At 45.7% G+C, this 14981-nt stretch overlaps 1 protein-coding gene across 1 annotated transcript in view; it reads left to right on the top strand.

Moving 5' to 3' along the window:
* SLAMF6 (SLAM family member 6) overlaps nucleotides 1–14241 on the top strand; it is a 30371-nt gene extending 16130 nt beyond the window's left edge. Inside the window, exons 2-8 of the mRNA XM_044267806.1 lie at nucleotides 4634–4966; nucleotides 8911–9171; nucleotides 9602–9730; nucleotides 9971–10009; nucleotides 11072–11151; nucleotides 12736–12810; nucleotides 13183–14241. Coding sequence (XP_044123741.1) covers nucleotides 4634–4966; nucleotides 8911–9171; nucleotides 9602–9730; nucleotides 9971–10009; nucleotides 11072–11151; nucleotides 12736–12810; nucleotides 13183–13230 — 965 coding nt within the window. The 3' untranslated portion in view covers nucleotides 13231–14241. The remainder of the gene's footprint in view (nucleotides 1–4633; nucleotides 4967–8910; nucleotides 9172–9601; nucleotides 9731–9970; nucleotides 10010–11071; nucleotides 11152–12735; nucleotides 12811–13182) is intronic.
* The last annotated feature ends 740 nt before the right edge of the window (nucleotides 14242–14981 follow it).

The following is a 14981-nucleotide window of genomic DNA, read 5'->3' as shown; positions in this document are numbered from 1 at the left end:
AGATTTCAAGGAATATGCTAGGCAGAGAGGCAACAGTTCCTGGGGAGTCCTCGGGCCCCAGGGTACTCCCATACTCCTTACAAATACTCATTGAATGAGTCATCTGTACCTACAATGTGCCAAATATTGTTCCAGAGTGATCACAACAATGAAAAACACACAAAAATCTTTGCTCTCATAGACCTTACATTCTAGTGGAAGGGAGAGAGAATTTTTTTAAAAATGGAAATTATAAAGGATGCTAAATGGTAAGCATTATGGAGAAAATAAATTCAAGGGCAGCTGAATGTATAAGGGTGGGAATGCAAGCTGGTGCAGCCGCTCTGGAAAAGCAGCATGGAGGTTCCTCGAAAATGTTAAAAATAGAGCTACCCTACAAACCAGCAATTCCACTACTGGGCATTTACCCCAAAGAATATAAACATAGTGATTCGAAGGGACACAGCACCCCAATGTTTATAGCAGCAATGTCCACAATAGCCAAAGTATGGAAAGAGCCCAGATGTCCTTTGACAGATGAATGGATACAGAAGATGTGATATAAATGTGCAGTGGAATATTACTCAGCCATCAAAAACAATGACATCTTGCCATTTGCAGTGATATGGATAGAACTAGAAGGTATTATCCTAAGGGAAATAAGTCACTTAGAGAAAGACAAATACCACATGATTTCACTCATATGTGGAATTTAAGAAACAAAGCAGATGAATATAGCAGGAAGAAAGGAGAAATAAAATCAGATGAAAACAGAGCGGGTGACAAAACATTAGAGAGTTAACTCTGAGAAACAAACAGGGTCACTGGAGGGGAGGTGGGTGGGGGGAATAGGCGTTAAGAAGGGGGCGCTCGATGTTATGAGCATTGAGTGTTATATGCAATCTATGAATCATAAATTCTACCCCTGAAACCAATGATACAGTGTATGGTAATGAAACTGAATTTAAATATCAAGAAAGGGCAGCTGAATGCAGAAGGGCAGCTGGTGATGAGGGAAGAGTGGTCCTCTTTGGAAGGGAATGTGAGCATTAAATACCTTTCTGAGGTGAAAAAGGGAGCCCCGTGCACCCCTGGCGGGAGGGCTTCCAGACGGGGGGAACTGCACATGTATGAGCCCTAGTCTATTCAAGGATAGCCAGGCCCATAGAGTTGGAGCAAAGTGAACCAGTCTGGGGAGAGGGATAGGAAGTTAGTTCAGAAAGATAAAAATGAGCAAATTATTTTGGTCCTTGTAGACCATTGTAACTCTTTTGGTTTGATTTTTTTGTTGTTGTTGTTCTAACATTTTTAACTGAAATACAGCACACAGTGACTCCTTCCATAGTTTGGCTATTATGGACGTTGCTGCTATAAACACTGGGGTGCAGCTGCCCCTTCAGATCACTATGTTTGTATCCTTTGGGTAAATATCTACTGGTGCAATTGCTGGGTCGTAGGGTAGCTCTATTTTCAACTTTCTGAGGACCCTCCATACTGTTTTCCAGAGTGGCTGCACCAGCTTGTGTTCCCACCAATAATGTCGGAGGGTTCCCCTTTCTCCACATCCTTGCCAACACCTGTCGTTTCCTGACTGGTTAATTTTAGCCTTTCAGACTGGTGTGAGGTGGTATCTCACTGTGGTTTTGATTTGAATTTCCCTGATGGCAAGTCACGTTGAATATTTTTTCATGTGTCTGTTGGCCATTTGGATGTCTTCTTTGGAGAAATGTCTATTCACATCTTCTGCCCATTTCTTGACTAGATTATTTGGGTTTTTGGGGTGTTGAGTTTGTTAAGTTCTTTATAGATCTTGGATACTAGCCCTTTTTCAGATAAAACACTTGCAAGTATCTTTTCTCATTCTGTGGGTTGCCTTTTAGTTTTATCAACTGTTTCCTTTGCTGTGCAACTATCTTGATGAACCCCCAGTAGTTCATTTTTGCTTTCATTTCCCTTGTCTTTGGAGACGGGTCTAGTAAGAAGTTGCTGCAGCTGAGGTCAAAGAGGTTGCTGCCTATGTTCTCCTCTAGGATTTTGATGGATTCTTGTCTCACATTTAGGTCTTTCGTTCATTTTGAGTTTATTTTTGTGTGTGGTGTGAGAAAATGGTCCAATTTCATTCTCCTACAAGATACCCATCAACAGATGAGTGGATAAATATGTGAGTATAGATATATATGTATATCTCACAACGGAATATTACTCAGCCTTCAAAAACAATGAATTCTTGCCATTTGCAATGACGTGGATAAAACTAGAGGATATTATGTTAAGGGAAATAAGTCAATCAGAGAAAAACAATTATATGATTTCACGCATATGTGGAATTTAAGAAACAAAGCAGAGGGACACAGGGAAAGGGAACGAAAAATAAAATAAGACAAAATCAGAGAGGGAGACAAACCATAAGAAACTCTTTTTTTTATAGTTTGCATTTTTTAAAGATTTTATGTATTTATTTGACAGAGAGAAATCACAAGTAGATGGAGAGGCAGGCAGAGAGAGGGAAGCAGGCTCCCTGCTGAGCAGAGAGCCCGATGCGGGACTCGATCCCAGGACCCTGAGATCATGACCTGAGCCGAAGGCAGCGGCTTAACCCACTGAGCCACCCAGGCACCCCAGAAACTCTTAACTCTAGGAAACAAACTGAGGGTTACTGAGGGGAGGTGGGGGGGTTGGGCTAACTGGGTGATGGGCATTAAGGAGGCCACTTGATGTAATGAGCATTGAGTGTTAAATGCAGCTGGTGAATCACGATACCTCTGAAACTAGTAAGACATTATATGTTAGTTAATTGAATTTAGATTTTAAAAAATAAAAGAAATATAACACACTGTGAGAAAACTATACAAATCCTAAGTGTGAACTCAATGAATTGTCATAAAATGAATAAATCTGTGTATCAAGTCACAGGTCAAGAAATAGAACATTAGCAGCAGCCCAGAATTCCCTGTTTACACTCCCTCCTACCAGATCTCTCCTTCGTCCTCAAAGGGGACCACTGTCCTGACTTCTAGCAGCAGATTTGTTTTGCCCATTTTTAAACTTTCAATAAATGAAATCAATAATAAAAATAAAAGCAAAATAAATCTTTGCTCGAGATTTTGCTTGTGATACTTACCCATGTGGTTACTAGAGGGTAGAAGGGCTAAGACAACTGATATGAGCCCATTGAGCTCCTGACGGGAAAGATGTGGTGAAGAGGGGGCCGTGTGTGTGCGCCCAGCTTCCACAGGACAGTCCGGGAGGGAGAGAGGAAGCGAGAGCTCACCCAGAGGCTGAGTGTCAGGATCGCAAGAGCTATCTCCTCCTTGTTCAGATCTTCTCCTGAGAAGGAAGAGATCTAGAGAGGGTTGGGTCATGGTTGTAGTTAATTCTTCACTGATTCACTCAAATATTTCCAGATCCTACTTCATGTCGGGCACAGTGCTGAGATACAAGGATAATTCAGGCACGGTCAGTTAGACAAATGAGTCAGTTGGACGACAAAATGGTGTGGGAGGGCTTAGTATTCGCAAAGCATGCTAAGGAAGCAACTTTAAGAATCGTTGTGACTATTTCACCTTTTTTGCTCAAACATTAATGCCTCTGAGATAAGCACATGAGAATATGGCCTTTATCTCTTCCTTTGAAATTATATTTATTACTTTTTTTAAAAATGGTTTATTTATTTATTTTAGCTATAGTGTGTGTGTGTGTGTGTGTGTGTGTGTGTGAATGTGTGTGAGCAGTGGGAAAGCCAGAAGCAGAGGGAGAGAATCTTCAAGCAGACCGCCCCCAGAGCACGGAGCCCGATGTGGGGTTCGATCCCCACACCCTAAGTTCATGACCTGAGCCAAGATCAACAGTCAGACACTTACCAACTGAACCACCCAGGAGCTCCTTATATATATTACTTTGATCTTTATCAGTTTTATCTCCTCAATTACACTATAATCTTTTTGAGAATAGAAAAGGTATCTTCTGGTATCATAAAAAGAGCACAAAGTCGTGCAGTCAGAATAGTTAGGTTTGAATTCTGACTCATATTCTTTATCTGGACAACTCACTGGGGAAATGAGTTAAACTCTTCATGCCTTGGTTCCTTTATCTATAAATGGGGATAGTAATATCCATCTGACCTGCCTCCCAGACTTGTACCAGCATCAAAGGAAATAATGGATAAGAAGAGCTGTAAATTCTCATGATCAGTCCTCTAAGCCGCACAAACATACTACGTTGAGCAGAGTAGGTAATCGATAAGGGTTGAGCTTTTGTTAAACTTCATCAGCAAACACTTGTGGTTTCTAGAGCCCATGCCAGGGCGTAGATGAAGTTCCGTGTCCCCGTCCGCCTCATGCCCAGAGAACTGAGAAGCTGGAGTCAGATATCGTGGTCATGACCCAGGAGTGACCGGCTCGTGAGGGAGGGTGGACCGGGCCAGAACCATCTGGGCCAACTGTCCATGATCCAGGAACGCCACACATTTTGTTGGGGGTAGAACCTCTGTGATTGTCCGTTTCAGCACTTCTCCTAACCCCTGTCTGTCTACCTCCCATCTCTGGGCTTGGGTATCAGAAGGCTCTCACAGGTGGGTAGAATTAGGGGAAAGGGTGTGGGGAGCAGGGGTAGGCAGAGGGGGATGGTCATAGCCGTTTCCCTTCTTTGCTTACAGGGAACACAGCTTCGCAAGACAGCTCAAAGCCACTGACAGTGAATGGGGTCTTGGGGGAGGCGGTAACTCTTTCCCTGAAGCCTCCTGTGCCGAAGGGTATTCAGTCCACCACCTGGCTTCACAATGGAAACTCCATCGCCTTCATATTGCCGAAAGCTGCCTCAGATTCGAACTTCTTCGTGACTGACCCAGAATGGAAAGATCGACTGCAACCGGCGGAGAACTACTCCCTACGACTCAGCAACCTGACCGCGGAAGACGCAGGACGTTACTGCGCCCAGATGACCATTCAGACCTCTAAAGAGTTCTCCTGTTACACTCTGCAAGTCTTCAGTGAGTCAAAGCGTGGGGTTTAATTGTGTATGGGCTGAAAGATACTACGGAGGTCAGATCCTGTGGGACCGCAAGGACACACTGTAGCCTAGTGGTAAAGGGCATGGCTTTGTGGTCAAACTGAGGTCTGGCAGAAAAGCAAGCCCACCAGTTCGTGGCAGAGTGGAGAAGAGAACGTAAGTCTTGTAACTCCTGGCTTCAGATGCCATCACTCTCGCTCACACCGTAAAACAGTTCCTCTTGACCAGCAAGTCTCTGGAAGTAGCAGAAGTGAAGTCACTATGACTCTTACTTTGTGCATTACTTGTATCTCTAGTTTATTCTTCACAACAGCACCATGAGGCAGGTGCCACCCTTGCACCTGAGGCCTCGAGTCAGTGCCAGCAACCTGCCAGCAGTCATGGAGACAGTAAGTGGGAGAGTACCTGACATGATGCCTCCTTTTACACGAAGGCCGCTCTGACCCCTCAGAGTGATCAGTGTAGAGAATAGTGCCCTATAAAGATGAGGGGTTAATAAGAAAGATATTTTCTATCAAGGTTGTTTAACTTTTTTTTAAGATTTTTATTTATTTATTAGTCAGAGAGAGAAAGAGCACAAGCGGTGGGAGCAGCAGGCAGAGGGAGAAGCAGACTCTCCACTTAGCAAGGAACCCGATGTGGGACTTGATCCCAGGACGCTTTGATCATGATCTGAGCTGAAGGGAGATGCTTAACCAACTGAGCCACTCAGGCATCTCAAGGTTATTTAATTTCTAACAATATTTCCCCCAGATGGTTCAGGTGCTCAACATAAAGTTACAAAAACTATAAGACAGCTCATGAATCAGGTTGGGGTAGGGGAAAACCTCCTTTTGGCAATCAATGCTGTTCAGAGATGTCATGAAGGCTTTAAGACAGTAACTTGGTGGGGATGTTGTACAGGAGATCCAAGCATTAAGTTGGCAACTTGAAAGGCCACCAAGATTCTATAATTCTTATCTCCTCCAGAATCCATGGTATCTAAAATTCACCCAGAGTCCTTTGTGTTAAGACATGGAATCCAAAAAAAGCACTTTACTAAATAAAATGTCACCACAAATAGGTGAACCTTTAGAATTCCCCACATGGATTTACCATTTTAGATTGGTCAAAGTCGTGTCCCTAAAAGAATAGGATGCAGAACATGTAAATATGATGGGAAAGAGAGATGTCTAGAAAGGTCTACAACAGGAATTCCAACCAAAGGGGCAAAATCACCCTGGGACAGTGTACCCGTTTTTTGAGGCTGCCAAAACAAAACGCCACAAATATGGTGGCTTAAAACAACAGAAATTTTATTCTCTCACAATTCCAGAGGCCTTATGTGCAAAATCAAGGTGTGGGCAGGGCCACACATTCCCTCTGGAGGCCCTAGAGGGCAATCCGTTCTTTGCTTCTTCCAGCTTCTGGGTATTGTTGGCATTCCTTGCTGTTTGTTGGTCTGTGACAGCATCACGCCAGTCTCTGCGTCCTCCTTTCCCTGTGTGATCTCCTCTTCTGTCTCAAATATCTCTGTTTTCCACTTACAAGAACCCTTGCCATTGGATTTAGGGCCCATCCAGATAATCCAGAATCATCTCCTCATCTCACTTAATTACATCTGCAAAGACCCTTTTCCAAAGAAGATTTTGGGAATTAGGACAAGGGGATATCTTTGGCCGAGGGATGGGGAAGGGAGGGTGTCATCATTCAACCCACTACAAGCAGAATCACTCAGAGTGACCAGGACCATCAAGGCAGAGCTAGGACCCTGGAGAGAATAGAGACATCCAGTTAAAAATCTGAGAATAGACCCCATATTGGGCTCCACTATACTTGTTGAGACAATGTTCTTCTGCCATTCTTCAGAAGACCAAGCATGACTTCCTCTGCAATAACCATACTCCCCACGTTCAATGCCAATCCTTTCTCAGAGCCTCTTGGCATCAGGAGTGTCAGAGAACAGGGGTGATTTCTAAATGGGGTGATCATAACAGGCCTCTGAGTAAATAGCTTTTGAGCCAAGACCTGTTGGAGGTGGAAAAGTGAGCCATGTAGATGTTTGAATGAAGAGCCATTTAGCATAGGCATTCCCTGTGCCCAGCATGCTCAAAGAACACTAAGGAGGGCCAACACCAAGGAGCAGAGCAAGGGGAGAGTAACAGGAAACAAGATCACTAAAGAAATAGGGGCCATGTCTGCGAAGGCTCTGAGAACCATCACAGATACTTTGCCTTCTACTCTGTGAGGCTGAGGACCATCAGAGCATTTTGAAGAGCAGTAATATGATTTGGCTTACTTGTTTAATGTATCCCTTTGACTGCTCCCTTAAGAATAGGCTCCAGGGGACAGCAGTAGAGCCAACTACCAATTAGGCCACTGTGACAAGCCAAGCAAGAGTTGCCGGTGCTTTGCGCCAGGGTGGTAGCAGTGGAGGTAAGGAGAAGGGGCTGGACTCTGGATATATTTAGGAGGTAAAGCCACAAGGATGTCCTGATATGGTATCAGAGGAAGGGGTGAATCAGCTCCGGGGCTTTTGGCAACCGGAAAGGCGATTACCAACAAGGGTGCTGAAGGCTATGGACTGAGCAGGCTTGGGAGAGAAAAACCGGAATGCTTTTGAACGTGCTGGGTTTGAGACACACATTATATCCAAGTGGAAATGCCATGTGGGCAATTTTATATTCATTAATTGGAAAAAGGTAACAAGATAGATTGAGGTCAGCCGCGGACACAAGTTGAGGGAAATGTGGCATTCATGCCAAGTATTTGCCATTGCTGTGCTAGGCACAGTCTCAATTAATCCTCATAATTCCCTACGGAGTTGGTATTATTGCCCAGTTTTACAGATAAGGAAACTGAGGTTCGGAGAGATTAAAAACGTATCCGTGGTCGTGTAACCAGTAAGCGACAAAGCCATGAGTCTAACCTAGGTCTTCCTAACTCCAAATCCGACACTTGCCATTACACAAAATCTCCTTCCTCTCGAAATATGTCCCACCTCCTGCTCCATTAGCAAAGCTTGGAACATCCTTCAATCTCTTCCTACCAGATCCGGTGGGGGCGGGGGGGTCATTACATTCTCCTCTGGGTCACCATTACCCTCCGGCCAAGTCCATGTCGGTGGCCTTTTCTGTACTTTCCCATTTCCCTGTTGATTAACAGCTACTGACATCTTAATAGCCAATATTTTCTGGCCTCTGCTCTCAGAAATTTCCACAGCAGATGTTCTCTCACGTGTCTGAATGTACTTCTTGCTCCCTAGAGTTGCTCGCTCATTCAGTTTCACTCCTTTCCCTGGTTTCTCGATTCTCAACATTTCCCTTTGTGACTTGCTGGTGTTCCACACCAGAGTCTCTTTGCCATCGTTGGAGCCAGCACCCGATGCAATGAGGGATTCCTGCAGATTTGTGAGAAATACAGTTCCGCAAGGACGTTAAGCTTTTATTTCCCATCCCAACTGGGGAAGGGAATTGTGATGGTTGAGGAAACAGGGTTCTTGAGTCTGGTCTCCTGGCTTCTGCCCTGGCTCAAGTACAGTCGACCCTCAGCAGAGTTCCCAAATGTCTTTACACGAGCCTATGTGCAAGGCTAGAAAGGACACCAGGAATAAACCGGGCCCAGAAAGTAAATCAAGCAGCCCAAATCATCTAACTAGTTGGTGGCTGCCCTGGTGTGTCTCTACCCACTTCTCCCTCTGGCTGCTCTGTCTCCTGCAGAAGCCCTTCATCATTTGGTCACCCCAGACCTTGGTGTCATCAATTAAGCAATAGAAGCCAACTGACTTACAGGGTGCACAGCCCATAACTTGGAGTGTCGAGTGGAATGCAGAATCATTCCGTGGCGGGAAGGGTATTTTCCACAGAGGGCTGAAGGGAAGGATATTTTCCACAGAGGTTGAAGCAAGCCATTTGTTCTTAGCTCCGGTCTTCTCTCTGCTCGCAGGACGGCTGAGGAACGTACAAACTGCCAGTCACACTTGGCTGTCTGAGACCGGGACCTGTGAGATCCACCTGACCTGCTTTGTGGAGAACTCAAAGGACACCTTCGTAAGGTGGCAGGTTGTAGGAAACACATCTGTAAATGAAGCAAACCTCTCCATCTCCTGGGACTCCAGGAATTCCGGGGAACAGGAGTTCACCTGCATAGCTGAGAATCCTGTCAGCAGTATCTCCCTCTCTGTCTCCACGCAGAGACTCTGCGAAGGTAACAGTCTGTCTCCGGTGCCCTTGGGAGCTTTGAGCAGCTGTGGGGTGGGGTGTGTCCCTCCTGCCCAAGGTGACTCCCCAGAACAGTGGCCCAGTGGGAGGCAGCCGAACACTGCTGGGAGAGTTCAGACACTCCTGCCGCTCTGCGCCTCTCACTACCTCCAGAGGCTTCTCCTTCCTCCCTCCCTCCCCCAACCCCACCTCCAGCTCTCTCAAAGCCCAGGAGCAAGGTCCCTGGGGAGTCAGAACCGCTCCCCAGGCTCTACCAGGCTCCTGTCCTGTCTGCCACAAGGACTCCCACTCTCAGAAAATCTACCCAGAGCCAGAGCCTAGCCAGCCCCCAAAAGGGGGCCTAAAAGAGGCTCAGCAGAGGCTCTGAGGAAAACACTCCCTGTGTCTCAAATGCAACTTCCTTTTTCCTTTTTCAGGTGTTTTGAGTACAAAAAATCAGCCTGATACCAAGTGGATTGTAACTGTGGTTGTGGTTACTTTGATGTGCACAGCCATCGCTGTGGGGTTATTTGTTTGGAGGAAAAAAGATTGTTTGTGGAGGACAGGTAAAAGGAGGGAGGCTGGTCCACTGGGACACCCCAGGGATGTGACCAAACACCTGCTAAGTTCCTACGGGGAGAGGGTCCTACCGACAAAGCCCAACCAAGCTTCAAGGTCTAGCTGCACTTCCCCTGCAGCCCACCTCCCCCACATCCTCTAGAGAGACACCTGTGGGCATGGGGCAGGGGGTGGCAGGCTCTCTCACTACACTCACAAATTTCAATTTACCTGATTTTATTTTTCAGGCATCTTTCATTTCTCTACTCCACAAACCCAGAGTCCTGGTGAGCTTGCAGAATCTTAGCTCCCAATCATAGAACAGATGGGGAGAGCCTAATGGAGGAGGAACAGGGCTAGTCAGAGGGCTGGATAATGAGAGAGGAGGGAGTCGGAATGTCATGATTGAGATGGACCAGATGGTGCAAAAGGATATGACCTGTAACTACGCGTGTCTCTCCCCTCTGGGACCTAAAGGACCCCTTACAAGCATGCAAAACAGTCACTCACTCAGTTTCTTTGAGCGGGATTAGGGTCATTCCCCGCCCTGCTGATGAGAAACCAGGTGCCAGTGAAATGTTCATGGCCTGTCCATTACCAACCAACAAGCCCAGGGCAGGGACAAGGTTAGAGCATCAAAGGTCCAAAGACAAACTGCTTGACCCATCACTCTTTCAGCCAAGGTTTGAACACTGAGTAGACGCAGTCCAAAAAGAAAGTATGATATAGAGTCAGGAACACAGGTTCTGGCTTCAGATTGGCTGTGAGTCTCATTTCCTGGCTGAGAGAGATGACCCTGTGTGTAGAGGACAAACATGAGGTTCACAGTCAGAAGGCAGGCAGCACTTTCTGTTCCATCACTTCCTGTTGGACTTTGTGCCAAGTTAATTGAACTTTCTGAGCCTCCAGTTTCTATAATAGAATATAATATAAATAATAGAGTATAATACAGTCCTCTAGAGTATAATCACTTACAATATAACCTGAGAAGTTTAACAATATTATGTATGTGACCTAATCTGGCTCCATTAAAGGAGCCAAGGAGGTTCTCTAGCCCTTGTATAGGCTATTTGGTCCAGGAGCTCCCTGGCCCAGTGCAAACCCAGAGGTAGACTCCGAAGCTTTAGGGTACCTCTACAGCACATTCCTCTAAGAGATAAGGTCAGAAATAGAACACATGGCTTGGAAGGTTCTGGTTCAACCCAGAACTTCAAAGACTGTCAAAAATGAATGAACCCTTGGGAAGGGCATTGCCTTGAGCAACTGCCTCTTTAGAGCCAAAAAGCACCCTGGTATAGGCAAAGGTGCCAGGAGAGCAGGATACTGACTGCACCTTCCTATGTTAACAGCAGAGACCGTAAGGAACATAGACTATGTCTCCGTCTCTCCAGGGAATACCGTGTACGCTCATGTCACACATCCAAACAGGGTGAGTCTTTTCAGCTTTATACTCCATCATTGCCATGGTTTTTATAGCCTTTATTCACAAACTTGTCACCACAGTCATCTGACTAATCCAATGACGCACACCGTGGAGGAGAGGAGAGGCAGTGGCAGGAGCCATGGCATTGTATGGGGGACCTAGCTAGCCCCCAGGGCTCAACCCCATGGTGTGTTTGCTCATACCCTGCTTCACATGGTCCTCTAACTGCTGATGCATCAGTAAGTCTTGTCCCTTTTCAGCTTAATTACAAGCTACCTGAAGTGAAAATTACATCTTCCTCTCTCTTCCCGGAGCACAATGCATAGTAAATACTTGCTGAATGGATCAGAGTTCACTTAAGTCTGAGAGTTTCCAGAGCAGACAATTCGGTCGCAGGGGATTTCTCACCCTGGATGCAGTGGAAATAGGGGAACTCAGAAGCAGTCTCTCAAGAGAGGAAGTGGGGCAAGGATTTACAACAGTAGAAGATGGTAAGGCCTGAGCAGCCTTCAACCCTCTCCCCCCCGCTGCAACATAACGGATGGCCTTGGTCAGTCACCAGGAACTCTCCTGCCACACATCAGCAATTTCCGCCTCCCCCCCGCCACACCCAAGTGAAGCACCTGGAGGTGAATATTTCTGAATAATACCATATGTCTTCTGGAAAGTAAGCCAAGATACCTCAGCATTCACCAACTCATGGGAGCAATGGTCCAGCTAAAAACCTTAGATTCCCCAAGTGAGTGTCAAATGTCACACAGCCCCTCACCGTTACTTGCAAGGTAGGCTCCTTGAAGACAGGTAACAAGAAGGGGTACTCTCGCTTATTCAGACATTCCTTTCAAGGTCATGCTGAAGACAAGATGAATCGCCCTCAACAAACCAATACGTGAATCTCCAGCAAATTTTCTAACTTCTTCTTTAGCAATAATTATACTTTGGAGTGTCCCAGAGGTTTTAATAAATATCTTAAATATTCCTTAACTAGTTTTAAATGTCAAAACGTGTGAGCACAGGCACGTCTGCTGTTACTGCTGTGTTCGTATTCCAAGCAGACCATTCTTCGGACTGGGGGTTACTCCTACTTTTCCGTTCCCCGGGCTTGAGGAGAACCCAACGGCATGAGGACAAGGCAATTCGAGTCAAGGGACACACTAGAGCAGGCAATACCTCCAGTTGTAGCGAGCAAAGATCTAAGACAAAAGACCCAATATTTTTGTACACCTCAGCTATAGAATCCGTTCTTAAAATGGAGGAAGGAGAGCAGAGTTGGAGGCAGGAAAGAATCCTTCCTTTTGTTCACACCACCTACCAACAAGGTCACCCTTCTGTGCCTTTCTGGCTCTTGAGCTACTGGTTTGCTGGGCTGTTGTGCTTCGTGTGGGCCTCAGGAAGTGTCAGTAAACTTCTCAGGTTGGAGAGCTCATGGTGTTTGGTTTCCAGCTCCTCTGGCCACACAGTCGCTAGCCTTTTCCTCCTGAAGAACTTCAACATCATGCCTCTATATCACATTGTCTTCCCCCGGAATGCATCTGTGCATGAATATCTCTTCGTCTGTGTGAGACAAATGTGTGTGGTTATTTTTTGCAGCAAATAAATAGCCCAACACCTGTGAAAAGCAGTGATTTCTCCACTATTTACTCCACAGTTCATCAGTCCAAAGAGGTAAGCCCATGATTGCCCCCTGTTCTCACATCTTATCTCTCTCCCAGACTTGTAAGTTTACAGACAAAGGACAAGTAAAGGGGTCATTCTATAAATGCAAAAATACCAGCAGGGTATAGAAAGCCTCAGGACATCACCAAAAAACGTATCCAAGAAGTTATCTTGTATTTCAGGATCTCCACCCATAAGTAGGTTTTCAACGTACCTGAATTTAATGAGTTTTTTTAATTCAAATTTTAATTTAACTTTGCCTTAGCTATCAATATCCCTATCTGCCAGTTAGTGTTCTCCAGACCTTCTCTACAGCCATGAGAGGTAGCCTGGGAGGCTCTGGTCTCTACTAACCTACTTCATTTTCCTTTTTTCCATTAGAGTAAACCTATTTCTTCCAGGACAACTGCCCTCAACAATGTCATTTAAGTTGCTGAGAGGTCTCAAAAGGAACTCAGCTTCTTCTCAGACTCAGAGTGACACAGCTTCTCCTGATCCCATCGGGGAGAACACAGCTTGGTTTCTGCCTGGCAACAGAATTTAGGATTATCCCTTCCAGTTCCTCGGACTAGAACCTGCTCAAGTACGTCAAACATCTTGGGAATAACGTCATTTCCAGCGTGTGATCCAAATAACATGTTCTAATCTGCTCCAGGCCAAAACATGCTTCCGTGAACAAGCCTGGACGTTGACTTTCTCTTTGGGAACTGACAGAGTTGTGTTTGACAGAGAGTTATAATTCAGGGGACAACCCCTCCTCCCCTTTTAGAAAGCTGGATTGTGATTCACTGGGAGGGAGTACAGTGGATTTGTTATGTATGTTGTCTCTGGAACTGGCTGGGCCTATTTCCAAACCCGCACATGTGGTTTATAGACATACCTCCTGGGACATGTTCTGCAACCTCTTGAGCTCTGGTCTCCTAGACTGAAAAATGCGGATCAGCCTGTTACTCAGACCAGGAACCAGAGTTAGCCTTGACTTCAGCTGTTCCATCACCAGGCCCAAATATGTACTGCAGACTGACCCAGTTCTCTCCAAACCTTATCCACCACCCTGCATTAACCCATGATCATCTCCAACATGAAATGTGACAGTAAGCTCTGAACAAATTTCCCCAATTTTTGCTCTTATTTTCCTCTGATCCATTCTCTACAAGACAGCTGGAGAAATATTTTTAATATAAACCAGATCCTTCACTTGTCTGCTTAAAATTGGCCTTGCAAGACTTCCCAGGCACTCAGAAAGAAACCGAGTCTCCGTAGCTCTGGATGGCTTGGCCCACCTGCAGCCTCAGCCATCACGCCTCCCTCCCTGCCCCGCTCTGATCTGGCTTCTCTGATTCTCTTTCAGCCCCTCCATCAGAGGAGAGAGTTTCCTCACATCTGCCTCAAGACCCTTTCTGCCTGCCTCCTTACTCTACAGGTCTCAATATATACAGGTTACCCTCCAAGAAAGACCTTCAGGCCACTGGACCTAACCCTAAACCCTGTTATGCTGCCACACCTTATGTGTCATTTATCATATGCCATTAAATATTTATTTTTATTTAATGACTATTTCTCCTACTCTACTGTACCCTCTCCAGGAAAGGGACCATGATGATTTTATCTCTGTATCCAGAGCCTCTGGCACATAGAAAATGTTCAACAGATACTTTTTAATAAATAAATGAATGTGTGGTAGAGTTTTGTGAGAATTAAAGGCAAGCTACTTGCAGCTCCCTGTGTTGGGGCTTAGCACACGGAAGAGCTCGGTGAGTGTGAGCATCTCTTCTGCTGCTGTTGTTTCCGTTATGAAACTGCATCCCTCCTAAGCTGACAGAACCTTCCCACAAACTCCCAGTGCAAGAGAGGAGATAGGATACATCCTCCGTGTCCTGGTTCCACATCATTTCCTACCTTTTTCCTCTGATCAGATTTTAAAATTTCATTCTTTCATCTCTAGGGAAGAATTTTCTAATTTTTTGTGTGAGTTTGAAATTTTTTTTTTTTAGATTTTATTTATTTATTTGACACAGAGAGACAGAGCAAGAGAGGGAGCATAAGCAGGGGGAGTGGGAGAGGGAGAAGCAGGCTTCCCGCTGAGCAGGGAGCTTGATTCGGAGCTGGGATCCCAGGACCCTGGGATCATGAACTGAGCCAAAGGCAGATGCCCAACAACTGAGCCACCCAGGCACCCC

The sequence above is a fragment of the Neovison vison genome, chromosome 10 (genome assembly GCF_020171115.1).
Source record: "Neovison vison isolate M4711 chromosome 10, ASM_NN_V1, whole genome shotgun sequence".
Taxonomy (NCBI): Eukaryota; Metazoa; Chordata; class Mammalia; order Carnivora; family Mustelidae; genus Neogale; species Neogale vison.
Note: the sequence above shows the minus strand (reverse complement) of the source record. Positions and strands in the feature narration are given on the sequence as shown.